Below are 27,648 nucleotides of genomic sequence, written 5' to 3'. Positions count from 1 at the left end.
CTCCCGCGCTTCGCCGGCGCCGCTGATCGTGCAAGTGATTGTCAGTCAAGTGGGAAAGTTGCAGCGTTCAAAAGGAGCCGGGCGATGTTTGGGGAGAGGGATCGTCGTTCTTGGCCTAGTTTTCTTGTCTGATCAGAAAACCTGTGCACCTCTGCCCTTCCCCCACCCAAACCTAAGCCTCTACTATTACAGCCTGCGAGGGGCTCAGCTTGGAGCGCGGTGAGCCGCTCGCTTCGCCAATGAGCTCTGCCTGTGCCGCCCGTTTCTAGGCTTGACGTGCGCGATCTGCCCCGGCGATGAGGTCTGGTTCGCACCACCGGCCGCCATCGAGCGGGGCGGCAGGACGGTGAAGGCTGAGAGGTGCAGCGTGCGAAAGGTGGGAGCAGGGACCTCGAACTGCTCACAAATTCAAATAAAAATGTACTGTGGAAGAGACGGCGAGCAACTGACCTGCAGACTGTGGCTTTTTTTTTTTTTAACAGACTGCTCCTTTAACTAGCCAGATGTAAAGGTGGTGCGTTTATGATGCAAGATTTGTGCTTTTATTTATGTTATGTATAAAGATGATTACAGTAATGGTTCACATTATTATTCATCATAAGACCCTTATTCTTGCGCAGTGATATATCATTGCAAAAAGATCTTGTTTTTTGTGTTTTTTATGTGATTTAGTGTGTTTGTTCACACAGGCATGTCTTTAATATGCACATATATAGCCCATTAGCACCAATGTGCCAGACATATGCTAATTTTCCATGTACATCTGTTATTAATTACAGATCTGAAGCTGGAAAAGGCTCGAAGGAATCGACCAGGGCACGAGTCCCCGTTTCTGTCCATTGTGCTGTGAGCACATGTGGATGTGTCTTCTGTTTCCTGCTTATGAAATGATGCTACGCGCTTTTGGATAACCATGAAAAAAAGGTTTCTATTGGTTGCACTTCATGTCTTTAAAGTAACAAGGAAATATCCTAATGGGGTGAATGGGACTCAAGGTAGTTTGATCAATACAAAAATGAATCTTTGGCTTTTGTCGCCGGCTTCCAGTTACACAACCCGTTACAAAGCCTCGTGAGCGTTTGAAGCTCTCTGTGGTCATTAAGGTGAGGATCCTGGCTATGTTTTGTTTTTATTCCTTTTTCTCTTCCACCCCCTCCCTCTCTTCAGCCTGGCTGCCCTTGTACATGCTCTCCATGTCAGACCCAGCTGTTACTACAAACTACTTGGAGGGCTTACAAGCCTCATTGCTAATACTGACAACGGCACTATTCTTACTCAAGGCCTAACGTCTACTGGAAAAAGCAAGAATATGGGAGATTTTCTCTGCCTCCACAGGAAATTCATCTCCCCGAACAGATGTTTCCATCTGCTGAAATCTAATCTTTTCATTAATGCATTCCTCCATGAAAGGATCTCAAATAGGTGTTAGATAAATAACTCAAGATGCCCTTTCTTTGATAGCTGTGATTAAGTTCTAAAGCCACAGCATTCTGGATTTTTTTAAATCCTAATTGGTGTGTGAGTGTGAGTGTGTGTGTGTGTGTGTGTGTGTGTGTGTGTGTGTACCTGAGCAGGGGCCTGCATACGTGCACATGTGACTGAATGTGAATGTGTGCATGGTATGTTTGTGGAGGTATTTATGGCCCATATGTGCGTTTGTTCTGAGCAGTAGCCCCATTACATTCCTTCGACGGTCCATGAGACTAATTAATGTTCTATGCTCAGGCTTTTCTTCACCCAGGGGATGCCCAATGGATTACTTACCTATGTGGTACCTATTGACAGCAAATACCCGTTTCCATTTGTTAGTTAACCTGCAAATACGAAGCCTGTATACTATCCATAGGCCACGATGGAGAATTCGCCATTCTAGACACACTCTGGGTATCCTGGCAACACGACTCAGTATAACAGCAAATAACGTCACTGTGTTCTCTGTATTGGTGATCCAAGTATATCTGAAGTATACTTTTTTTTTTTACTTGTCTCATATTTTAAACATACTAAAGGTCTGTATGACAAAACAGTTATTGTACACTGAAGACAAAGAGAGGTTATGTTAACTTCCTTCCTGCCCTCAGGTTAAAAACAACAGCTGTCTAACACCTATATACACATTTCAAGAGAGTGGTTCTCTGTGCGTGTGTGTGTCGATGTGTGTGTCTCCAGGCATATGTGTGTGTGGACACACCTTTCTTCTGTGTTAATCTAATATATCACAACAAAACCAATTATAACCTAACCAACTATACCCGAAGAGTATCAGTCCCTTAAATGTGAGGCTGAGGATGTCCTGATGCATTCTCCCATTCAGTCATGACTACATTTATCTCAAATGGACAATTTAGGTAAGCACCTATCATGATTTATGTATTTTAAAAGGAAAAAAAACATGTTGAATGCTACAAAAGTTTTAAGACTCCCATTTTAAAAAAAAATTAAATCTGCTTACTCTCTCTCTCTCTCATACTCTCACGCTCACACACGCACGCACACATCAAGCTTGCAATTCGTTCAGCTCTGGAGCAGTCAGTTACTAGGATGCGTTGATTTATGTTTCTCTGGCCATTTGGGGGAAAAAAGCTGTCCATATTTTTTTTTTTATTATTATTTTTAAAAATCCTGTAACAAATGTAGTTTTATTTTACCAGCCATTTTAATTGAGTCTCGCTGTAAGCAAACTAAGAAGTAAAACTTGTTAAATATATTCAGCAATTGAACGTTTTTTGACATGACTGGAATTGGACTGCAGATTAGGCTGTCACAATGGTCATTATTTATTATCATTTTCAATTGTACAACATAAACAACTATTTAACTAAAATTATAATAATAATTAAAACGGAAAAACGGAAATGTTTCATGACTACACTGGTGATCTACTCAAAACTGAGTATGCATATGGTTACAGTGTATTTTTAAACCCGTGTTTATAGGACTGATTCTGCTTACTTTTTTTTTTTTTTAAATTGCGATGTTTTATAAACAATCATTTATATAAGTGTCGTCCGTGAAAGTAAGCTTCGGTTTTAAAGATATGTTTCTTGGTAGGAAAAAAAAGAAAATAGAGCACAGCAACCGAAGTAATAAAATGATGTCAGCGGGCATGTTGGAGCCCCCATTAGCCAACCACCCTTAGCACACAGGGAAAGTGAACGTCAAGAAGAAGGCGGGGCCAAATTGAATCCCGCATTAACATTGGCTTTCATCGATGTCAATCACTCACATGCGCTTTCCCATTGGCCAGAGTCTTTCGCATTTATCGTGCCATCTCGTCAAGCTGCTGCTGTGTAATCGCAGGTAACTTTCTTACGATAGCCTTCCGCTGGACGATCTAGTACTCGCAGTGCTCCCGCAATTTGAGGATTACAGATACGCCGTACAAGACGGAGCTCCGCTCTTACGACGATTTATGAGTTGGCCTGCCGCTATACAGCGAGGTTGCATTTTCCCCTCCACATAAACGCCCAGCGTGGTAAAGGCGTTTGAAATCGGACACCGCTGGCATTGAGGCCCTCACTTTTGTGCGGAGGAATACGGTGTTGCGTCTGACAATGTGGACGGAGGTGGTAAAGATGTCTACGAGAAGAATGAAATCATCTCAGTTGTAACAACAAAAAAGGAAGACGCTAGATTACTTACTATAATAGATTTGTTTGCATACACACTTGTTACATTGAGGCAAACACGTGGGCGCTCCCTGGAAAAACAGGCTTACCGGAACAAAAGGAAGACATCTACGGTGCTCCAATGCGTTTCATGCACTGAGGTCGAAATTTTCTTGAAGTTTTATGTTTTTCTCCTCGCTGGTCTCCGCTTTTCTTTTTACTGTCGGATACCAAACACTTGAGGAGGAGAGGTAAAAACACCATCTTTCGCTTCGCCTTTCCGTGGAATTTTCACGAATTCGACGGCTTTCGCTGACAGCCTTTATTTGTCGCCTGCAATTTTGAAAAGTTTTTCGGGAATGTGTGGTTAAAGCTGCGGATGCAAGTTGTTGTTGTTGTTTTTTTCTTCCCCCCCCCCGTCTGGTTTAAGATGGCAAAGTGTGCGATGGGCTCCGCATCGAGCACGGAGAGGAGGAAATTACTTCTTTTGTTCTTCTGAGAGGAGAAAAAAACTCGACTATCGCTTAATGTTGGTGCTGCCGGGGGAACATGGGGTCTTTCCCCCCTCGCCGCGCCGCTACGGTAGCAGCTTTAGCTAGTATGTTTAAATTTATAAGCCAGCCTTGTGTGTTTGTTGGGGGGGCATTTTAGCTAACTTTGCTGCGGTGCTTTCGTGTCCCCCCTCCTCCAGATAGAAAAACAAAACTTTCCGTAATCCCCCCTCCCCATTTAGAAGACCTTTAAACATTCCTTTATGGATGTCTCCGGCCACCAGCAAGACTTTATTTTATTGCACATTTGGCAGGAAATTCCTCCTGCTCCCACCCCCACCGTCTCCTCCACTGACCTCCCTCATAATGCCAGAGTTGGACCCAAATATTTGAAAGAAAGAGCTCCGGCGTTTCTTGCGTGAAGTTTTTTTTTTTTAGGGGAGGGGGGGGTGATCTCCTTCCCCGGGACTGCCGCCGCCGCAGTTGGTTGAATCCACCACCGAAGCATCACTCGGTTGTTAATGCTTATTTATTCCCGTGGATGATGTCAGCACGGTTGGAAATAAATGGGGGGTGAATGGGCGAGTTGTGTGCGGCCGCTCGGCCCTGGATGTGGCCTAGCGGAGATGATCCAATAATGCGCGGCCCGCATCCTGTGGAGAGGGTTTCTGTCACCGTGAGCCCGAGTGTCATTGTTTATTGGGATATTGCTGCAGAATGCATTTGCATGCGTCTCTTTGGGGAGTGTTTAAATCGACTGTTAAACACGCACATCAGTGCTGCTGGTCCCGGGGTGATTCTGTGGAGTGCTGGCTGCCTCCTCCTCTCCTGGGTTTTTTAAAAGGATCAAAACGGCTCAAACTCAAATGTGTGCAGGTGGTTTTTAAAAATTGTTCCTGCCCCCTCTCTCATAATTTGACATCCCGCCTCCCAAAAAAAAAAGAAACTATTTTTCTGTTACACGTTTGTGTGATTAAAAACAGCGAGTTTGTGGTCAACATTTAATCCATTTGGGATTTGTGTGTGTTTTCTATGAAATTCTTGTTCTTAGCCACAGAATTGGCCTTAAAGCGTTAGTTTGGCTCCCTGGAGGCGCAGGCTCTCTTTAGGAGGGAAGACCTGCCTGTTTCTGCCCCGCGTGGGGTGACAAAGACCCCAGGTTCACTTGTTTAAAGTATTGATCAGGAGAAGTCCACGATGCCATTTTGTAGTTCTGGTCTTCTGCCGACCACCGTCTGCCCAGTGTAGATGCATCTTGGGTGTATTTGGAATTGGGGTTTGTGGATAATAAAAGTTGGGAACTCAACGATAGCCATCTTCCTAGTCTGTTTACAGGTTTTTCAGCTTCATTTATCTCTCTTTCCTATGGTTAGTTTGAGTTCAGTGGCTGTAAACAGACCTTCTTCCCTGTGTTTTTTCCACATATTTATCACGTTTCTCCATAATATAGGTGCTTTGATTGTTTTGCTTGAACTTCCGGTCACATTTTCCTTCTCTCCATTCTCAAATTTTTCTCCACTTCTTTAAAAAAAATAAATAAAAAAAAATCTTTGTATACGATTGCTTCCGTTGGGGTGAGGGTCTGCTGGCTGATACGTGGCTGTAAAAGCACACCACCTGTTGGTGTCCAAGTGCCTCTATTGCTCCAGTCGCTCCACTTACCACAGCTTCACAGCGAGGCTTGCGTAACTGGCGCTCGGCGTAAGAGAGCGGCCTCGGGCACGGAATGCAAAACACGGGGTAAATCCAGTATTCATGCTCACTGTGTCATTTGACAAGGTTCTTTCTGAGTTGACATATGGTAATTTGGTAATGATGTGTTTGCATACAGTCATTAGCTCTGCCTTTCACCCCCGTTTCCTTGGGCTAACAATAGTCCCAATTATGTCTGTAATTGTAAATGTATTACGTTCGCTTTCATGTCACAGCGATCGACACGTGCTTGCGTTGTTTTAAGTTTTCTCACGGAAAGTCAGATTTTAAGTAGTCACTTGATCGTATTTGGCTTGCAGCTTTTGTCCTTTCATAACGTGTCCCTTCATTTTTGGATGGGAAAACAGCGTCTGGCTAAAATGCATTTTTAAGACGGGCTGGTTTATGAAAATACTTGCTTAAAAAGCTTAAACTATAGACGGAATTCAATTCAAGTGAGTACAAACCCCTGTGTTCTTGCCAGCGAGACCTAAAACGCTGATTAAACCTTTTAAGTGTGTGTGGATGGGGAAACGGTCACGTAGTGGCCGGTTTTCAATGAAACCTTATAGGACATTTAGTCGGTAGGACGTCTTTCGAGGAGGGCTCTTGTTGTTGATGGATAATGACAAAACTCTGGCATGACAAGGATGAATGAGCTCCTGTTCACGCCTTTTAGGAGGCAATAACTGTCGGTATATGATCGACATGCTACAGACTTTTTAAAGAAAAGGGCTGTTTTATTTTAAGCCATCGCACTGGAAAATATGTTATCGGGTAATCGGTTACTTGTTGAGAAAACATGCAAACGACAGGAGTGAGGTGTTAAGGCGATATTTAAGTTATTAAAAGTGTTTCATTGTTTTCTTGTGTTCGTTGAGACGGATCATCGTAGCAGTTTGCAGGCTTCCTCTGGTCAGTTTTCACGTTGGTTCCGCTACACTAAAAGGGCGTTGAGTCCCGGTGCTCCATACCTGCATGAGTGACGTGCCATTTGTGTTTTTAATCGTGCCCAGCACCTAACTATGAAAGACACAGTCAGTGCCACCCCCTCCAGGGAGCAGAAAGAGCCTTTTAACCGAACATCATCGATCATTTTCTTAAATTTGCACCGAGGGAGTATCAGAGTAATTTTTGTTATTGTTTGATTGCCTGAACTTTTTGTCTGCTAGTGCTGTTAAAATCCGGTGTCTGCAAATTTCTCTTTTAGGGTTTATTAGAGACCGAAGGTTATGAGCGAACAGCAGCAAAGGATGGCTGCAGTGGAAACTGACAAGGAACTCAGCGACCTCCTGGATTTCAGTGCGGTAAGACAGTGGGGCAGCAGGCTGGGCGACTTCTGAGTGGCACTAGGAAGAAGCATTGCGGACGGTGTGTTTGGGGTCGGGGTGTGGGCAGGGTTTTGGAGGTCTGTACTGGGGAGAGCAGACCCATTTTGTATTTACTACGAGACCCTACCTGTTCAGGATATTTACGCCCTTTGCTTTTGATAGACCGTTTTGACGATATTACTCAAAACAAATGCAGGTTTACCCCAGGGTGTTTGAAATTTATTCCAACATTTTAATGGGATTAGAGGATGCTCAGTGATTTAATTGAGAGATCTCCAGTACGCATTGTAAGATGTAAAAAGTGAATTAGAAAGAGAAGCTTTCATCCCTGTTTTTCTTCTGCCTCTGCTTTTCTTTTGTCATATTTTCAAGTCTTATAGGAATATGCTTGCAGGCGTGTTTGAAAAGTAACCTCCAGGTATTAGCTACAAAGAGTATAGCGCCGTTCAGTTGTTGTGAATCAGTTTGTTTGAGCTTTAGTGACAGTTATATAAGCACAATATGCCTTGTTGGTTTTTTTTGTTCCCCCCTCCCATCTTAGTCGAATTGTTGTTAAAATTAAAATTTTAGCTCACGTTAATTGCCATGTATATTGTGGATAACAACTCAAAAATGTTGCTCCTTATAAACATTTATCCTCAGACTCCTTATGATTGCATGATTGTCGGCTTTTGTGTCACGTTGACCGATTGCCTTTGGGAGTAGTTGTATTTTTTTAGCCGTTTTCATTTCTATATTATTTGAACGTTATTAGTGTGGTATTACAGTGATCGTGTTTTTTTAGCTGCTGTTCTCTCACACTGTCAGCGTTTGAAATCAACCTTACCCCACGAAAGAAAAACACTCTGTGTTGTGACGATGGGGGTTGTGGGGGCTCTCATTAGACGGTTGGGTTTGTGTTAGAACCGCTCACATTGATCAGCTGCCAGTTTGCTTCAGCAGATGTTCTCCTTAAATATGACACTGATAATTGGGTGAAAAACTGTCAGACAAGGTAAAAACAAATTACTTCCTCTTTGTTTTCTGCCTGGGCAGAGAAAGCCATGCTAGTTTGGAGGCAGAATAAAGCTAATCTAAAAACGTCCGTGACCAGATGTAATAGACACGAAAAAGGTGTCCAGATCAGTTGTAAACAGAGAAGGCTCGTGGCAGATTGTGTTTTGGTGTCCCAGTTACAGAGGGGTTTGTTTTGTTTGGCGAAGAGAAATGCCACATGGGAAATATCAACGTTTAGTGTTGTCACAAAAAAAACAAAACCCAAATGCATACCTAAACCAATGTGGAACTTTACAAATTGATAACTTTAGTGCACGGTTTGCTATGACTACAGGAGTGAATCAGTGGCAGGATTTTAAAGGCCCCGTTTACACGACATTTTCAGAATTCAGTTCCATGGGCAGACGGCCACGTGTCAAAAACAATCTCTGCTCACGGACCACTGAGATCTGTAGTATGCATTCCAGGGCAGTAGGTGGCGGTAGTGAGTCTAGCATGGTACCAGTATAGAGGGAACATGATCACAATGCGAACATTGCGATTATGATGGTGAGCGCCAAGGTTTTCCAGTGGACAAATGAGGAAGTGGGGTTGCTTCTATTAGCAATTCTGAACTGTAAAACTTCAAGACTTGCAGAGAACGTGAATTGGGAGTCGGTCGCCGGTTTTCTTCTACTCTCAAAGTTCTTCTACGCCTGCGCATTGGACACGACTACGCGTGTAAGCTCAGTTGCCTACAGCTGTAGTGCATGCCCAAAACTGCTGACAACACTTGGTTTTGTGTTTGCGTCTTCTTAACACTCCAAACTGGACTAATTTTTGTATCGCTCCGTTATTCAGACATTTTAGAGTAATTGGACAGCAAAAAACAGAACCACAGTTTTGCGTTTCCACCCGAAACCGTTGTCGTGTAACCGGGGCCCGAGTCATCTGAAGCTCAATCTTGTCGGTACGAGACTGAAAAATCTTTTAAACGGGGGGGTCTTGCATCTATTTCACTGGCGCGTCGCACGTCGGTGCAATGTAATTATCTGTAGGATTGAGACTTGTGGAGTGTGCTGTCTTTTTCCTAGTTACTTATTGCATCGTTCTTCTTTTGTAGATGTTCTCACCTCCAGTAGCCAATGGCAAGAACAGGACAATGACGCTCGCCAGCAGCCAGTTTAGTGGAACAGGTACGTTACCTTCATAGTGTTTGCAAATATTTCCCCCATTTTTCTGTTGCTAAAACCAACCCATTTCCCCCTGTTTTCAACCAATGAGTGATTTAATACTGAGTGATTGTGCCTTACTAAACCTCAGTTGTCTTAAAAGTAGCAGTGATATGAAGCTCTTTGCTGTAGCTTAAAATGTTTGCTGATGTGCCAACGAGTTAAAATAGCATATTTACACCGGAGGTTTTGAATCTGCAATTTTCTGGCTTTTCAAAGTGAAAACTACCTGCACTTACTACCCCCCTCTTTACACCTCAAACCTGTGAGCTCTTCTCTCCTCCTGAACATTATTAGTAAGTCGTGTTACTTGCCGATGTCACCTTGCCAACCTGGCATGTGAAATCGAGTCACACTCCCCCAGTGTTCCCCGGAGTGAGAACTTGGCCACTGTGGAACAAAGGAAGAAAAAGGGGCTTATGGACTTGAAACGACTCCCCCACCCTGAAGTGTAAAACACTCCTCCCCCAACATGGCACAGGGCTCTTACCCCCACTGATCTGCAGGAAATGGCTCGAGTCCGAGACAATGTCCCTCACCCCCAGCCTGCAGCCTCTTAAACTGGCCCAGCATGCAGTGAGTGGCCAGAGTGGAAGAAAGTGCTTGTTGAATAGAGGGATCAGCCTGTAGAAGGCAGGTTTTTGTTTGTTTCTGTTACAACCAGCCATTACTAAGCAGTGAGGAGTTAATTCCACCCCCCTCCCCCCCAAAGTGTGGCTCGTGGTCATTGACACCTACTTTAATGTAGTAGTTCTCATTTGCTGGTGGGAGCTGGTACCCTGTAGCAGTAATTGTGACTAAAAATGCTAATATCTGTGAATTTGACCAGGTGAATATTTTAAACATCTGTGAGATGTTGTTAAAAATTACACTCTCCCGCCTCTTTAAACACAGGGGGGAAATGACAACTAAAGGTGGCTTTTGTAATCGACACCATCATTTGAGTCTTGGTCTTATAAACTGCTCAGAAATGTAAAATCACACATGGCTCCATGCCAAGAACCCCGATTTATGCTGCTGACCAATAACGAGCCCCATCTATCTATGACATCATTTAGGCAGCTTGTATATTCGGGGATCCAGCAGCGCGGGAACAGCAGCAAGCAGCCTGGTGGATCACCAGACCACCTCTATTCATCAACACAAAAGTGCTCAGAGGGGTGCTAATTGCATTAGGCGTCCTTTTCCCTTCCTCAGTGGCCTGTGTGTGCGTGTGTGTGTGTTGGAGGGTAGGTGGGTTGGGTGAAGTTGTGAGAGGAAAGAAGATTGGTTAAAAGTGTGGGATGTTGGAGAAGTACGGGATATGGAGTGTGACAGTGTGGTTTGGGAGCCGGCCAAGGCTTCAGGCAGGGATCCTCTTTTTCACCTCTGCAGCTGCTGAGACACAAACATACACACAAATACACAAAATGTGACAGGTTTGACATCCTTCAGATTGCTACAGATAGTATGGAAAATTAATTCTTGTGGTGTCAATGCAAACAAGAGCAGCGATACTCATATTTAGTGATGTGATGGAACTCAATATGTTGTTAAATAAAATAACGTGGGGGGGCTAAAGAAATGTCTTGATTATCAAATTTAAAAAAAACAATAATCTGGTGCTAGTATACGTGATATTATTGTTGTTATATGTATTTATATTTTTCCATCTAGAGCAGCTCTTGTTTCATTTTAAAGTGCTTTATAAAGACACAGACACACAAAACGTGCCTAACAATATTCTTTAGCCATATTTACCAGTGACCAAATTCAAGCTGTGTCCAGGCTGTACACAAATCACAGTAAAATAGGCCAAATTAGGTTTGCTAAATAGTATCTTGGTTAAGCTTTTGTACAAAAATAAACTTGTAAGCAAATGTTAAATTTAAAGTACATCAACATGTAAATCACTATAATTGGATTGGCTATGAAATTAGCGATAATCTTGTCTTGCCAACATTTATTTTCTCAAGTGCTACATGTTTGCTGAGTGTTGAACAGATCCACTTGTCTTTGGTTTTAAATATTTCTCGTAGTCCTCTGTATGGTTGTTGCAAGTGGTGGAGCCCATTTTGTTTTGTTGAACGGCTCTTCCATTTGTTTTCCTTTTGAAACGGTGTAAAGACTTAGTAATTTGAAATTGCGCTTTTATTTACGATATGTTTCGCCAGCCTCTAATAACAATATTTTAAGTTATTTCCAACCTTGGACGTGTTGACACCCTCAGGTATTAAGCAGACCGCTCTGTGCTGTGTTATTTTTGTACAGTAGTTTATGATGATTCTGTTCTAGCAGTGTTTTGCAGTGTAAGCTGATTGGTCCAAAAGTGTTCTACATTTGCAGTGAGGCTGCTAACAAAGCATAAAACTGGTACTACTCGCTTAAAAATGATGTAGGAGGTTCGGTGGCTCTATTTTGTGAAGAAGATTCTTCTGTTCTCAGAGAAAAGCGACTCTCCAGCAGTGGCTGGGTTCTTTGAGGCTGGCTGAGCATCAGTGTCACCTCAGCAGCACTCCACCTTGTTTTAATTGCCTGCGAGTTAATTACTCCAGTAAATGTGACACAGTGTTGTCAGATTTCTCCTGCACAGCCATGCTGTCACTCCATCCTCTGCACCCCCACTGGCCAAATGGAAGCTTGAGAAGTGTTAGTCTTGCACTGGAGAAAAAAAAAATACCGTTACACATGTTAATCTGTAATCTCTCTGCATTTTGTTTGTAGAAATATGTCTGAGAGGAATTCTGATGATTTGGATACTCTCCAGAACTCTTGAATTATGTAGAATGTTTGACGTGTCAATGTGGACGGACACCTACAAATCAAATACACAGCACTCGAAATGATGTTTGGAGCCACTCGGATGTTCCTGAAATGTCTCCTTACAAAGTCTGTCATCTTAATTTAGCCGCCCGCCTGTCACCGGTGTCCTGAGCCATTGGACACGGTTAGTGCTGAAGCAGGGCTTCATGATTGTTGCGGTGTTTGAGCAGGGCAGATCTGTCAGCCACAGAGGCTGGCCTTCTGAGGCACGCTCTCCTCCTGCTCGCCTGATTCTCCATGCCACTGGCATCATCTCCATAGATCACGGCTGTCGCAGCGTGTGTAGGTGGTTGCACCGCTCTGTTAGTCTCATCACTCATTCTTACTCCTCATCAGGCAGGCGCCTGCTCTCGCCCAGACCTCTCCGGCTCTGTCTCCCTCCTTGTTCCTCCCACTCTCTCGCTCTCTCTCTCCTGTCCCCTCGTTTGCTCTTTCCCATGCTCACTCTCCCATTTGCTTCTGCGCGCACATTTTTTAATTAGAGAAAAACCAAAGTCGAATATGAATATTCATAAGGAGAGCACATTAATATGCACAATTATGCAAATCAGCATGCAATTAAGGCCTGTGTCTCCAGAGAGCCTGGATGGCATTAGCGCATAAGACTGGGAGGAAAGGATGATGGGGGTATTTTGGAGTTTTCTGCTCCATTGGTCTTTTGGCTGCATTTTATTTTCTTTGTCACAAATCATTCTTTATCTGTAACATCCTCTCTCCTGGTTTGGCTTTATCTTTTTATTTCTCATATTTATAGACTGACCCAGTGCAATTTGATGGAGCCATTTTATGTTATGGTATCGATTTGCAGCGGGAATCTGGAGGGTTAATTTTCCGCCAGTCAGTCAGTGACCGTGGTAAACACTAATTGGTACATTGAGCTGCCTTTTTGTCTTTCCATGGAGAGTGTAATATTGCATTTGGAATGCTGACAGTGGTCTGTCTGATCAATAATCATGTTCTCTCCTGGGTTGCTTTTGACCGTTGTGGCCACTTTAAGTCTCCGAATGATTAAAATTAAAAACTTTCTCTAAGACATGACTGCACGTCTACAACCCTGCAGTCATGCAGGATGATTTTTGGATTTGGAGTTGAGAAATGTGTTCAGGTTTTATTTATTTATCCTTTTTTACTCCACCTATTTTTCAGCAATAGATGAGCGCAGTGGTTCTGGATCTTGGGGCTCGGCAGAACAGGACAGCCCCTCCTTCAGTCAGGGACGGGTAAGATTTACACACGCACACAATTTATAAAAATAAATAAATACAGTTAACTTGTGCTATTTTATATCAATGTTTTGTGTTAATTTATCAAAAGTACCTGTTAATATTGGGGACAGGCACATCATTTTATATCTGGAAAACCTGGCATTGACTCCAGGTGCCTTGATCTCATCACTTACTCGATTGTCAACATTGATCTTTCTGTCGTAGATCAACAGGCACCTCCTGTTACCGCCACCACAGCTCAGTTTTGTCGCGCCATGTGCGTTTTGATGCGGTAGTTTTGTCTTGTTACTGGTAAACTTGGCTCAGAATCCTGGGTTGGCAAGCCCCATGCTAGTGTAGAACCTCTGTGGTAGCCCATCAGTAATTGCAGCTTCACATCCGCTTTAACTGTCTTGGCACATCTCCTTGTATAAATACAAGGAACAGGGGGTGAAATACATGCAGCAGGCTTTGATTACCACAAGTCGATAATTAAAGTCAGATTAAATCCTCCAGCTAATGGAGGTTTGTTTGGCATTGGTGCTGTTGGAAAAGCAAAAGGAATGAGGGGGAATGTTGAGACCTATAGGTAGAATCATAAAAGGAAGGTATTTGCGGATGTGTGCGTATGGTTGAATTGTTTGTTTTTTTTGTGTTTTTTTTTTGTTTCCTTTTTCCTACAAATCTATTGTTTTTTACAATTCCCCACAGGGCTACCCAGAAGGATCCCACTACAGTGAGCATGAAAGCTTGTCCTCTCCGTTCATCAGTTCAGGGGTTGCAGGTAAGATGGTTTTAAAATTTACAGTAATCACAATTTTAAAGTTATGACAAAAATTACTTGGTCATTTCAAAAATATTTCTTTATTTTCATTGAAATGATGTATGGCCCCCGCTTTGGGAAAGTCATGTTGAAAAGTGGGCTGTTATGCTTGCTTTATGGCCAGTTGTTTTCTGTGAGGCAAAATGCGAATATGTCTAAACGCATGTGTGTGTCCGTGTTCATTCAGTGTTGGGGATGTTAGGGCAGCGAAGCAAAAACCCTCCCCAGGGTTTTGTCTGGCAGGCAGATTCATGCAGCTGAGCATACTGGAAAGAAGGGGAGGGGGGCATCTCTGGACTTTCAGTCCTTTAGAAACCTAGTTTTCATTTGTTTTGGTACACATGCTTGGCTCTTGTTATGCGTGCAGTTATCTCATGATTTCCTGTACATTAGGAAAATAATATTTGACTTTAAACTTGCAGGTAAAAATGAGAGGCCACCTTACCTTCCCTTTGGAAGCCAGGTATCTTGCTTTTTAACCTGTTGTCAGTTTTAATGGAAGTCTCGCTCGCTTTTCTTACCATTAATTTTTTTAAATTTTTGCATCCATTAGCCTGGGTTTCTTCCCAGTGAAATAGCAATGCCCAGCCCTGATGCGATGTCTCCCTCTGGCCTAAAATCTGGCTCCCAGTTTTACCCATCGTACCCCAGCAACCCCAGGAGAAGGCCCCCAGACAGTGGCGTAGGTTAGTTGACTCGACATGTGGGCTGTTTTGATTCAATTTTTTTTTTTTTTTTTTTTTTTTGCAGTACGTGTCGAGCTTAAATTGTCACGTTTTAAAGATGATATCATTAAGATTGTCCTGTTGAAAAACACTTCACCTCGGCAATAAATGGATTTCTTGGAACAAATTAAATTGCACCGATCTGCACTGATTCAACTAACTACATAATTTACGCTCCTGGTATACTTTAGACGCATCTCCTCAATCTCCAGTCATTCTGACAAATGTGCACGTACATCCGAGTGCTATGTGCTTCATTTTATTTAGTATTTTTCTCTTCTCTGCTCAGATGTTTAAATTATACCACATCAGTTGACAAAATAATGGCAGAACTGGTGTTTCGCACTAGTGTGTTTGTCTCTGACTTTTCCTTTCTGTTTCCCTCGGTCTGCCTACAGACACCCAGCCAAAGAAGATCCGGAAACCCCCTGGCCTGCCGTCCTCGGTGAGAGCTTATTTCTGCTCACCTTCCTCACACGCACACACGCTCACACGCACAATGGCGAGCACCGCTCTAGCTGCTCTGCTCCAGCAGTTTTGTGACGGACGCCAGTGAAGACCCTCTGCTCTGTCAAACTCCCTGTGAGTGAACTGACAGTCAGGCAACTCGGGGCCCCAATAAACATCATCACTGTGAAGCCTCTACACTCAAGTGGTTTCGAGTGGTGTTCATGGTCTGGTTGTCGTGTAGATGGGTGAATTTATAGGGTTTTTAGGTACTGTGATGTCTGGTAACTAACAATTGTGAGTCATACCTTGTATTACAGCAGTTATTCTGGATCTGGGGAATGAATGTGATGATGGGAACCTTACACACCTGGAAACACAATACTGATGAATGAAAACTGATGCAGGAAAATCGCAACACCTGCATGGTTCCGATATAGTTTCCTTTGTCCAATCAGCGTCTCCCTACAGGTATGAGTAGGCATTCTCTTGTTTGTAGATGTTGCAGAAATCTGGAAAGGTTTGTCTGAAATGGACTGTTCTGTTCTGAGTTTATGCTCAGTTGAAGTAAATTGAAAGGAATATTTTTCCGGCTCACTTGGTTCAGATCACAGAGCCATGGATGTGTAATCTGGCAGTGAATGAAGTCAGGCATTACTGGTGCTGTGCTCTGTTGTGCTCTCAGATTAAGCTGCAAAAGATGGAGCTAAATGTGTTGCATGTATTCACATCAGTGCCACTTTAAAAACAATCAAGAATGCTTGTCTACTCATTTCTTGAGACATCGATTGTTGCGATTGAAAAATAATTCTAATCCTGTCGGTCACCTTTAGGTGTTGAGCAAGTCAGATGGCAAATGGTCAGTGTCTTTAAATACATCGCCGCTAAGACTTTATGGACACTCGGGGAGGAACACTCAAGTCTTACTTTATTTTACTCTCCAAACCTCATAATTTCCCACTGTGTGAGTGATAACTGTGCGGTCTAAGCATGAATGATGAGTTGTTCAGTGTCTACATGTGCCCCCTCCCCCACCACCACCCATCCCTGTGTATACGCTCTACCACATGATGGCCTGGGTGGGCCTCCTCCTGTGAGTGACCCACTTGTGAGGCACAGCACTCGCGAGGCCTCTTAGCCCCGTGTCTGAGCCCAGATTAATGACTACTGATGATGATCCTGTGGTCTTTTCCTCCCTCCCTCTTTGCTTCGCTTCCCCACCCCTTCAATATAACTTTTCCCCCCCTTAACTGAATTTGTCACCATAATTGCATTGCTGTAAATCAGTAAAGAGACAAATAATAGGTACAGCACAAAGACCATTTACTCTCCATCTCAATGACATTGGTAACCCAGAAGGTCCTTGTCCTAAATCTTTTTGCACAGCGTGACATCAAACAGTTCACATGGACAAAGGCAGTTTGCTATGTCAGTTCTGTGCCAGCTTGGCTGCATCTATAAGCCCATTTCAGCATAGAACACCCTGCTCAGGGCTGGTTTATGGTTGTTTTTTTTTCTTATACCTCAGATTTCTTTATTGCTGGGATTTTTCAATAAAACGAATGGCCTGTTGGTGTGGTCGACACTTCTGCCCTCTGCAGTTATATGGTGAAAACCGTTTAAACCTCTGTGGTTGAAGTAGTTTGAGGGTGTCTCGTGTTAATCTTCATCTCCTCTCCACCCATCACAACAAACCGTTTTTTTTTCTTTTTTCGTTTTTTTGGTGTAGAGGCCTTTACACGGTCGTAACCTGAATTACGTTAAACCCCTATTAGTTGAGGATTTCACCCTAGAAATCCCCTTTCTTCCAGAGAATACAATTATCCAGCAGCAGCCATTGTGTAGTTTTCTGTTCCCATCTAGTGCAGCAGGATTCGCACGACATTGTTCCCCGTGAAAGAACAACTCAAAGCCTTTTGTTAAATAAAGCCATCTCCATCATGTTTTCCCCTGAATTAACCATGATCATTTTAAATCCCTTGTTTCCTTCATACTCCCTTGGCCATATCAAGCTTTGTTTAAGTCATTTAGATTACCTTCCTTGGTCCCCCCAACACCCCTTATCTCTCCACCCATTTCATAAATCATCATGGCCTTCATTTTCCCCCTTTCAGTCTTCCCCCTTGCCCCATCTCTACCCCTTACCCACTGTAATATCTTTCTCTCTTCCTCTCCATTGCTCCCTCATTTTCTCTTCTCTCCCTCTCTCTCGCTGGATCCCAGCCCCCATCTCTCTCCCTCTCTTTACTCCCTCTCCTCAACCCAGCTGCCTGTGGAGTTGGATGTGGTCCAGGAACAGGCAGATGGCTCTGTAATTAGAAGTGCATCTCTCCATTCCCTTTCCACTTCTCCCTGTTAAATCAAATTACAGAAAAAAATCCCTTCTCTGGATTAGCATTCTTTGCAGCATAGCTCCCATGCTCTTTTCTGTCTTCCTGTGTTGGCCACGTCCTCCTGACGAGGAGAGGAAAAGATGAGTTCCGTGGTTGATGAGGGCTTCTTGTGCCAGTCTATAGATCTGGAGTCGGGATCTGTGTCGCCCTCTGAGCCTGGCATCCATTTTGTTCTTAACAGGTAGACTGGATGTGATCGCGTCCATTACAAAAAATGGAAACGGAGTTATAGTTTTTCCAATTTTCATCAATACAGACCACGGCTGATGCCATATAGAACTGAAAGTGCTGGGTGTTGCTAGTCGACCGTTCACTGGTGTGTGGGTGTGTTGGCTCTCTAAATCCATGGTATGTGTGTGAGTTGATCCTGAATATGTACTAGGGAGGGGCTGCAGGCCAGTAATTGCGATGTCACTGGGGTCTGTACAGTTAGAGGAAGTGCTCGCTGTGCTGCGGGATTCATGCCGTCACTGTGCCCAGCATGGCATGGCCGCTGTGTTGTCCTCTACGGGCAATGAGCCGCCCTCTTTCCACAGCCAGCAGACTCCCTCTTGCCATCTTGTGGCCATGTAGAGCTAGTTTCGGAGCCAGTTTTCTTTTTCAAGCTGAGATAGTGTTGATTTGTGTGACCGTAAGTTTTAGGTTGTTCATTCAAAATCTGTAATTGACCAGTCAAAGAAAACCAGGTTAACTCAACCTATTCCCCCAGGTTTATGCCTCCACATCCAGTGATGACTTTGCCAGAGACAATGGAGGTTACCCCAGTGCAAAACCAGGAGCCGTTTACCCAGGCTCCTTTTATATGCAAGGTATGAATGATAATCATCAGTGACTCCGTGATGTCCTGTTTGGGAACGTATATTCAGAGTTTGCATATGTGTCCACGATCCTCAGAAGACCCCTGGTCATCTTCTGGCTACTCTGCCATGCTGGGACATTCTCCACACATCAGCCAGGCAGGCACCTTCTCTGCTATTAACCCCCAGGACAGGATGGTGTGTAGGAAATACTGTCACTTGTGTTTTAATTATATTTTTATGGAAATTCAGCATCTATTCCTCAGTTAAACATGTTTATGAGGAGGGGAAATTTGTATGATTGTCCCACTCGTGTCCCGACAGAATTATCCTCTTCACGGCAGCGAAGTGAATGGATTCCACTCAGCCCCCACTACTTACAATCACACATCTACCATCAACGGAGATGGCATCATGGGTAGGATGTCTGAGAAACCGAAGGCATAACACAGCAGATATGTTTACCTAATGAGTTAAATGCCTAATTACTCTTTCTCCCTGCAGCTAACCGAGGCACAACTGCTGGAAGTTCAGGGGATGAAATTGGAAAGGCTCTTGCATCTGTGAGTTCCTTTTGTTTTTCTGTGTTAAAGTGTCGTAAAAATGAAAATCTAACACAGACTGTGACTAATTCTGACTGTGGTATAATCGGTGGTTTAGCATTCTTTGTAGTGCAATTCAGGACAAATGAGTAATGCGAAAAACACTGGAGAACAAAGCAGTGCATAAAAAGAGCCTTATAATTATTTCATATGAAAATCTAGTTGCCGCACACATTTGACAGGAAATGGAAATCGACTCAAAATGCTGAAGTTAACGATCAATAACTATGTAGGTCAATTATTTAATAGAAAAACCTTTCCAGTAGAACCTGGCTGGTGGTATTGCCAAGGGACGTCGGTGAAATGTGTGTTTGTTTTTTCCTTTTGCTGTAATTTTCAGATTGTTCCTAATCATTTTTTTTTCTCTCCACAGATTTACCCATCGGACCACAACAGTAATAACTTCTCCTCAGCTCCATCTACTCCTGGTTCTCCTCACACGATTGCAGGTGCATCATACACAGACAATCCAAGTTTTTATTATAATGAATCCACACACAAGCATCTTGATTTGTTTAAAAAAAAAAAAAAAAAAAGTTGCTAAAACTCCTGTCACCCTAAACTGCAAGAAAGGAAATAAAAATCTGTCAACTTGACATGTTGGATAACCTTATTGGTTAATACTATAATATGTTGAGTGTGTGTGTGTTGGGGGGGTTCAGAAGTGTGATTATAGCTCCATCTGGTGTGAAAGGAAGAATTCTCAGTTTAAGAGCTTTTAATATTCCTCCCTACAGGAGCCCAGTCTCAGTGGCAACGACCAACCACACCCAACTATGAAGGACAACCACATGCACTGGTATGATTTAAATAAAAAAAATAAAATAAAACAATTCTCAATGTTGGAGTATTTTTAAGTGGGTTAGTGTTGGATAGATTGTCCAGTGAAACACGAGGAGGTTGCCTTATGTACACTCTTCTTCACTTATATAGCAGAGTAAAATGGAGGATCGTCTGGAGGAGGCCATCCATGTTCTGCGAAGTCACGCTGTGGGCCAAGGTCCTGGCCTAGAGGGTCCACACTCTGACAGCTTGTTGCCTTCGGTACACAACGGGGGTCTCGGCGGCCTCTCCCCAGCTTTTCCCAATGCTAGCCTTGCCCTCAGCAACAGACATCCTGCAATGGTGGGTGACCTTTAACCTCACTCACTTTGGGAGTTTTTAATGTTGTCGGAGGGAGAAATTGGTTTATCACATCTCCGATCCTCCAGTGCCAAAGGAATCTCATATCACACAGTAAATCAAACAACTTTAGTCACCTGTTCCAATTGGCCCGAAATATTGATTAATTGAACTTAGTCTGTTATTGGATCCTTTCTACCATCCCTTGGTCATGAATAGAGTTGCTGGTTTGAAACGGTACCTTTTTGTCTGTAGTAAGCGCGTTTGCACAGATCTGTTTTTGTTGACAACCAAAGAGAATATCATAAGCAACCGTATAAATTGTGTTGTGACATTTCTGGTCTTGACAAATGGGTTTTCACCACCAGGGAGAAAAACACGAGGAAGCCGCAGGTCTTCCTCCCAGCAGCACTCTACTGCACGGCCATCATGCATCTGGACCCACACCATCAGTTGGCCAACCAGAAGGCTTTACCAGTAAGTCTGATGTTTGTTACTTAAATGAGAATGTGCCCTTTATTTTGTGCATATTTGCATGTCATTTGCTTAGCTCTATAACTGGCTTTCATGACATTACAAGAGTTGTTTGCATTCACTTTATTCTCACCTGTTTTCTGAGTTTAGCTAAACCCGATGTGTGCCTTTGTGTCATGAGGTCTTCCAGGTGGTATAGCTCGCTCCACACACTCCTCTAGCAGCTCGGACATCAAAAGAGAAGATAAGGAGGATGATGATGATAACTTATCTGATAAGACGGATGATGAGAAGAAGGACCACAAGGCAGCACGCAATCGCGCAAGGTAAGGTGTTGTCTTTTCTTAGATTCTGAAATGCAAACACATTTTAAGTTTTGGATTTTTTTTATTTTTTTTATTTTTAACAATGAGCAGATGTTCCTGACAATTATCAAGCATGAGAATGTAACAGAGCCCAATTGGGGGGAAATGAAATTGCTGCAAGTGTATCCCACCAATTACCCAAGCTATGCTAGCAATTTAACACTGTTGAATTCCCCCCCTTTCCTTCATCTCACGTTTTCAGAAAGGAGGCGTTGACCCTCCAGATGCTCTCTAGCCTTTCAGACCCGAAAGATGAGTAAGTTTCTCCAATAGGGGATCAATTTCTTATGCTATATGGGCTCTGCAGGCATCACTGAAAGCAGATGTTTTACTATGCTGGTGTTATAAAAAAAAAATCTTTTCACAGATTAATCTCAGTAAAATTGTTCACGTTTGCAAAAACCAGTTTCCTACTTTGACATCATAATGAGACGCCATACTGTGAACAAAATCACACCTCGCACACAATCGGATCTTAAAATAATAATAACCGTAGAAGTGCAGGCCCGTGTTACAACATGTGGGATATGCAGCTGGTTGGATGTTCTTGAAAAATACAGCTTCATCTAATGTATTCTCACGTCTTCTTGTAATGCATCCGTACACCATGTTTGTTCTGTTCACTGGAGCTTATCTTAAGGGCACTAAATGCTACAGTTTAATGTGAAACTGATATTTAATGGTACATTCTTGGGAGCAGTTGGGTTTTTTTTGCTGCCTGTGGCTTCAATGTTTTATCTCCTTCTGTAATTAGTCCGTTGGAAGATGACGAGGACCTTCCCCCTGAGGTGAAGATGGAGCGCGAGAAGGAACGGCGAGTGGCCAACAATGCCCGCGAGCGTCTCAGAGTACGGGACATCAACGAGGCGTTCAAGGAGCTTGGAAGGATGTGCCAGCTGCACCTCAACCACGACAAACCTCAGACCAAACTCGTCATCCTGCACCAAGCCGTCAATGTCATCCTCAGTTTAGAACAACAAGTCAGAGGTGGGTCCCTCAGCAGCACATCCAGGACTGGAATAACATCGGGTGTAAAGTTTTTAGCTTTATACTAAGCTGGCGTTTCTCTGGTAGAACGCAACCTTAATCCCAAGGCGGCGTGTTTAAAGCGCCGTGAAGAGGAGAAGGTGTCTGGGGTGGTTGGCGAAGCACCCATGCAGCTCTCAGGGGGCCATCCTAGTATGGGAGGTGATGGCCACAACCCAGTTAGCCACATGTAACACCAGGTGGGTTTTAAAGGTAAAGGTCGCGGACGTAGCCTCGGTTCCAGTTGAGCCTTATGAAAGCGCTGTGGTTGATATAAAAACAACATAATCGGTTTTCAGGATAGGTCGCTGCGTTTCTCTTACTCACTGCAACATTTAATTTCCTGCCAGAAATTGTGTGATGGATTCATTGTGTTTCGATCTCAAAGCTGCTTCATATGGCCGTAGTTATATTCTTGTGACTGTAAGCGGTGTGTGTGGACCCAGTTATTTGCAACAACAGTAATTTCCTGTTAATATCTTGAAAATACCTCAGTTTTGTAACTATGTGGTGTTGTGTTCACATTTGAGTGCTAAAACTATTGTTCATTGTTTTTTTGTTTTTTTCAGGTCTGATGGTGTTTTCTCGGCCGTCAGAGGATGTGGCCTTACCTGATTTCTTCCACTCATTATTCTCAGTGTGTGTGTGTATACGTGGACATGTCTGTGTATTGTCCGTTCAAGTTTTAAGATGCACATTCACACACTTCTACACACATGCATACTGCCAAAACTGACTCGGCCTGTTTGTCACACTCCCAACCATGACTACAAGCTCAAATGTGAAGAACTTTTTTGTTTTTTGGTTTTTGCTTTGTTTTATACATGTACATTGACTTTCTTTATGGGTTTCCGCAAGATGTCGGAACACCAGAGTACTTTTTGTGTCCTGCCACAGATTGGGACTTCAAACACTGCCAAGAGGTGCTCTTGCGCATTAAAGGAGACCTAAACAAACACAAATTGAATCAAGGATTTGTGCCTGATTGTTTCATGTTTTCTATTTGACATTTAAGCAAATTGCTTTTCATGTGAGGAACATTTATTGTGAGGGATTGCTTATGTGTATGAGCAATTATTTTTAATGTATGTCATTCCCAGCGTGATGGTACAGTCTTACATATGTTATGTAACCGAGCCCAGAGTTGAAGTGGAATTGTCTAAATTCTGTAAAGTAACCCAGAGTTGAATTGTCTAAATTCATTGACCTTTTCTCTATCTTACAAGCAGCTGCAGTCGAAGGCAGCGAAAAGGTCGAGACAGTCCAATAGCGGAACGAGAAAGGCGGTAAGCTTGACCCAGAGAACTTCCTGCCTCTTTCCCCAAAGCATTTGAAGACTTGGACTTTTTGCCATAAAAATTACGAATAATCCAAATAGTAGTCTGTCAAACACAAAACTTGGCTATTTGATGACAGCAAATTAAAAAGTCCGGTACTTCCAGTTGATTGGTTCCATTTTTGTACTGCTTCATGTACCAAGGCACGCGCAGACGAGACAAAAGCACAGTTGTCTAGGTTCAGACTGGAAGTGACGTGTTGACCTACACAACGGGTCTCTCAACATCTTGTATTAAAGCCATTCGAGACACTCGCCAAGTGATCAGCACCGCTTAGTGCTCTTACTTGGAATGGTTTCCTGACAATGCCAGCAGACACCAGAGCTGAGGATTTCCCCCTTAATCCATTTCTTTTTCCTGTGGGTTTTTTTTCCTTCCATTTTTAAATGCATCCGTCTCATCAGTCAGCAGTTGTCCGAAGCCTTTGTGTAATGGAGATTTTCCAAAACGAGCATTCCCACCGAACTACAGCCCCTCACCTTCCTCCAGAGGAAGACGGTCACATTTTGTACTGACGGAAGTGTGGCATGTAAATTCACTTCATACATTACTGTTTCATTTTTAAAAAATTAAATATATATAAAATATATATTTTTGTTAGTCTATACATTGTAGATTTTTTACATAAATGGCAATATTAGTTTGAAGTTTAGAGTGTATTGTAGATGAGTTGAATAAGGGGATATTTGACATTTAACTGAAAATCTTCCGAAATTCAAATTTGAAACGGAAACGGGGCGACTATGGCGTCAATAGATGAAAATGTTGAAGCATTCTTTGTGTTCTTTATTTCAGGTTTAGATGTAAGGCGTATCATCAGCCAGTATGATGAGCTTTTTGGGTTTTTTTTTTTGTTCTCTCTCTACCATTTGCTGGTATGTGGACAGCGTTTTGACCACAGTCCTGCAGTGTTTCTACTGAGAAGTGCTGACGGGTCGCTGTGGGAAGGGATTATTTTTTGTTTCAAACAGTAATTATTATGCAACTGGTTTTTGAATGTAGCGGATACAAATGTCTACCACTTCAAGCTTGTGTTCCTGGTTTTCTTTACAGCATAATAGTTTTCACTTCATCTTTTTATTGATGTCTGCCCTCAAACAAGTGGCTCTCTGTGTGCAGCTCACTTGTTCGTATTCTGCGCATTTATTTTTTCGAGGCAGATTCGCGTTTGGTTGTTAAGGTGACGGATAATACGGAGAACAAAACAGTGTTATTGTGATGTTATTCCCATGTCATATCACGTGATGGATGTTTTTTTTTTTTTTTTTGCCAACATGTAATCACAAATGGGAGCTAGAGCATTTTGTGTGTTGAATTTCTAAGAAAAAGAGATGAAGAAAAATACCTATACAAATCAATAGTGTGGCCTTTTCATTCTCAAGACTTAACGAAGACATGATGGGAGAGTGATAACCTTATCAGTGCCTGAACTTGTATTTTCATTTAACAGTTTTATTTTGTGAACCATATCATTTCACTTATGGAGATTAAAGAGGTACTTGTGCATTCCCCCATCCTCCCTTCTCCTAATGCTTTTTTCAATTTTCAGGAAGAAGTATAAATGGTATAGTTTTTTTTTTTTCCTTTCGGCGTACCTAGTTAAATAAATAAATGTTACTTAGATCTTGTAAAGTTTTTTTTATTCCCTTATTTCTACCTATTCAACTGGATTATTATTGTCCATCTGCTGTTGACGTCATGGGTCATGACATGACTATCTGTCCTATATTGCTTAAGATATTTGATATTGCAGAGATGCATTGACATTGTCAGTGTATGTGCTTTTTTTTTTTCCTGTCTCAATTTTATTTTATATAGAAGTTGGAGCCTCTAATGCTAAATTTCTGTATACAGCATGCAACATCTTTGCTGCCATTGTTCTCAGTATAATCAGTCCTCACCAATAGAGTTCACCTACAAACCTTTTTATACCTTTTGAGTGCGCTGAAAGAACCTGGAAAAGTCTGAGCTTTTGTTACAGTATAGGATGGATACAAGGGAAATTAATTTGGTACAATTGGTATCCTGTGAAATTCTCACTAGTTAACAAGCTGCACACAGTTCTGAAAATGACTTGCTAATCTGCCGAAATTTAAAGAAAATTTGAAAAACAACCAAACCACTAAGGGAACATATTACTGCCCGATGTATAGATATTATGGAGAGCAATAATAAAATGTTTGCTTCCAACAACTTTGTCATTTTCTTGAATTAAAAGTTGTATTCAGTCACTTCTGCATCCTGAGAAAAACAGCTGAGGACTCTCGTGGATATAACATTGTAATGTACAGTTCTATGTCCAATTTTTAATTTAATACGCCTTTTCCCATTTCTGATATTTGGATATTGTATACGCGAAAAAGGGAAATAAATGAATGTATTGTAATAAAGGGTTTACTACTCTCCGAAAATGTGTAATTGTTGTGATAAATAGAAATAATTGTAACTATATTGTGCGATCCAGGATAAACGCAGGTTTGTTTCTGGTTAAATGGTAGAGTAGTCTTTAGCGTGTGGCTGATTTTTGTTCAGGCAGGAGAAGAGGCATCCCGGGGTCCTCAGCAGCCTGCTACTGAGAAAACAACATTGGACTAAGCTAAGGTCAGGATGGTGACGAAAATACTTAATACGTTTGTCGGCTCCAAGTACGTCGCTGTTGTGAGAGCGTGGTAAGTTAGGTTCAAAAGGTGTTCCGAAAATCAATTTAATAACAATTGTCATCTTAGAATTTACTGAAAAGCTGTGTCCTTCTACCTGACCCATTGGTACATGAGCTAATGTTAGCTTAGCATGCCTATTGATTTCCTTATAGTTGAGCTGCCCTAGTCGTCCTCAGGATAACCCTGGGTCGATATTTAGTACCGATAGATACTGTAAAGCTACTCCTAACTCCTTATTAAAGAACTATATCTAATGTCAGCAATGATCAAACTGCTCATCAGACCCAACATGTTTACTGCTACATGTACTACATACTTCAAAGGCATAGAATATTTAAATGTGTGTATATATATCAGTACAAATAAGTCATGGAAAATGTTATCAGCCACCAAAACCGCATAGTTTTGAGAATTAGCCACGCCAAATCGCAATTAACTCCCATTAATTCATTAATTTGGTTAAGTTTTATGACTGAGGGCATTTTATAAATCCAGATTTTTGTCAATTGAGCTGGAATTTGTTTTAATCTATTGTTTTGTCTACAGTATATATACAAAATCAAGACTTTTATTATTGAGCTCTTGCAGTTTTCTAAACCTCTCAGCTGTAGTTTCAAAACAATAATTCATTAACATTTGAATAATAACTTTTTTCCTCATTTAGGGTGCCAAATATGGTTGCCTGGGGGACAGTTGGAGGAGTGGCACTCGTCCACTTTACAGACTGGCGATTATTCCTAGACTACGTGCCCTACATTAAAGGAAAATTCGTCAAGGATGAATAGAGTCCCCCCTGCACAGGAATGTGAGTGCATCACAACCACAACGTGTGTGAGCAAACTTTATTTCCAAAGCTTGTCCATGTTGCTCATTAGCTCAAGGCCCACCCATGTAGTTGAGATAAGGTTCAGACAGGTGGAGACCGCAACAGGTGTCGCAACTGAGCCAAATAAACACACTCAGTGTTGTTTTAGTCACGGCGGTTTGTTGGAACCTTTGTGACACTTCTGCACTGCAATCTTTAAAAAAAAAAAAAAAGCCAATAATTTGAAGTGCTCAGCACAGCTGTGAAAATATCAAGGTGTACTGTTTTAGATTTGGTTTGAAACTAGACTCAGATACAGTTTGTATATGATTAAAATCTTTTTTAAATGTACCTTTGTTGTATGGTGGAGAGTTTGACTGGTTTCATATTAGATTAGAATTCTACACATCAATTTAATTTCAACATTATTTTGCTCCTGTAAATGTATATATATATATGTGTGTGTGTGTGTGTGTGTGTGTGTGTGTGTATGTGTGTGATTTTATTTTTCCAGATGCATTTTTATTTTAAGGTGTGTTCATTTCTTCCAATGACCCGGCTGTGTGTCTGCAAACAGTGCGAGCGCCTGGGTGGGTTTCAGAGCCGAAAGAGGATGCACTGGCTCAGCAATCTGCAGGCCGGGGAAGATTTTGGACCGCCAGATGCACTCTGTACAAACGCTGTTCTTCATGTCATTCTATTTAATATGAATAAATCCTTACCATTTACCAAAAAA

General features: G+C 42.3%; 1 protein-coding gene across 13 annotated transcripts; it reads left to right on the top strand.

Moving 5' to 3' along the window:
- Positions 1-3,306: 3,306 nt before the first annotated feature.
- On the top strand, positions 3,307-27,648 carry tcf3b (transcription factor 3b). 13 transcript variants are annotated; one of them, XM_057038336.1, is made up of 23 exons: positions 3,307-3,859; positions 7,002-7,098; positions 9,221-9,293; positions 13,278-13,351; positions 14,048-14,120; positions 14,582-14,622; positions 14,713-14,845; positions 15,283-15,329; positions 18,434-18,533; positions 18,619-18,719; positions 18,846-18,939; positions 19,026-19,084; positions 19,497-19,572; positions 19,861-19,922; positions 20,057-20,248; positions 20,614-20,722; positions 20,901-21,045; positions 21,287-21,340; positions 21,839-22,071; positions 22,159-22,310; positions 22,680-26,116; positions 26,772-26,934; positions 27,427-27,648. In XM_057038336.1, exons 2-20 carry the CDS (start codon positions 7,024-7,026, stop codon positions 22,302-22,304), a joined length of 1,887 nt encoding a protein of 628 aa, XP_056894316.1. In that variant the 5' UTR covers positions 3,307-3,859; positions 7,002-7,023; the 3' UTR covers positions 22,305-22,310; positions 22,680-26,116; positions 26,772-26,934; positions 27,427-27,648. The 13 variants fall into 13 exon arrangements, with proteins under 13 accessions (XP_056894316.1, XP_056894318.1, XP_056894319.1 ...); XM_057038338.1 differs by lacking the exon at positions 7,002-7,098; XM_057038339.1 differs by lacking the exon at positions 21,287-21,340.

Source organism: Takifugu flavidus, chromosome 7, assembly GCF_003711565.1.
Source record: "Takifugu flavidus isolate HTHZ2018 chromosome 7, ASM371156v2, whole genome shotgun sequence".
Lineage (NCBI taxonomy): Eukaryota > Metazoa > Chordata > Actinopteri > Tetraodontiformes > Tetraodontidae > Takifugu > Takifugu flavidus.
Note: the sequence above shows the minus strand (reverse complement) of the source record. Positions and strands in the feature narration are given on the sequence as shown.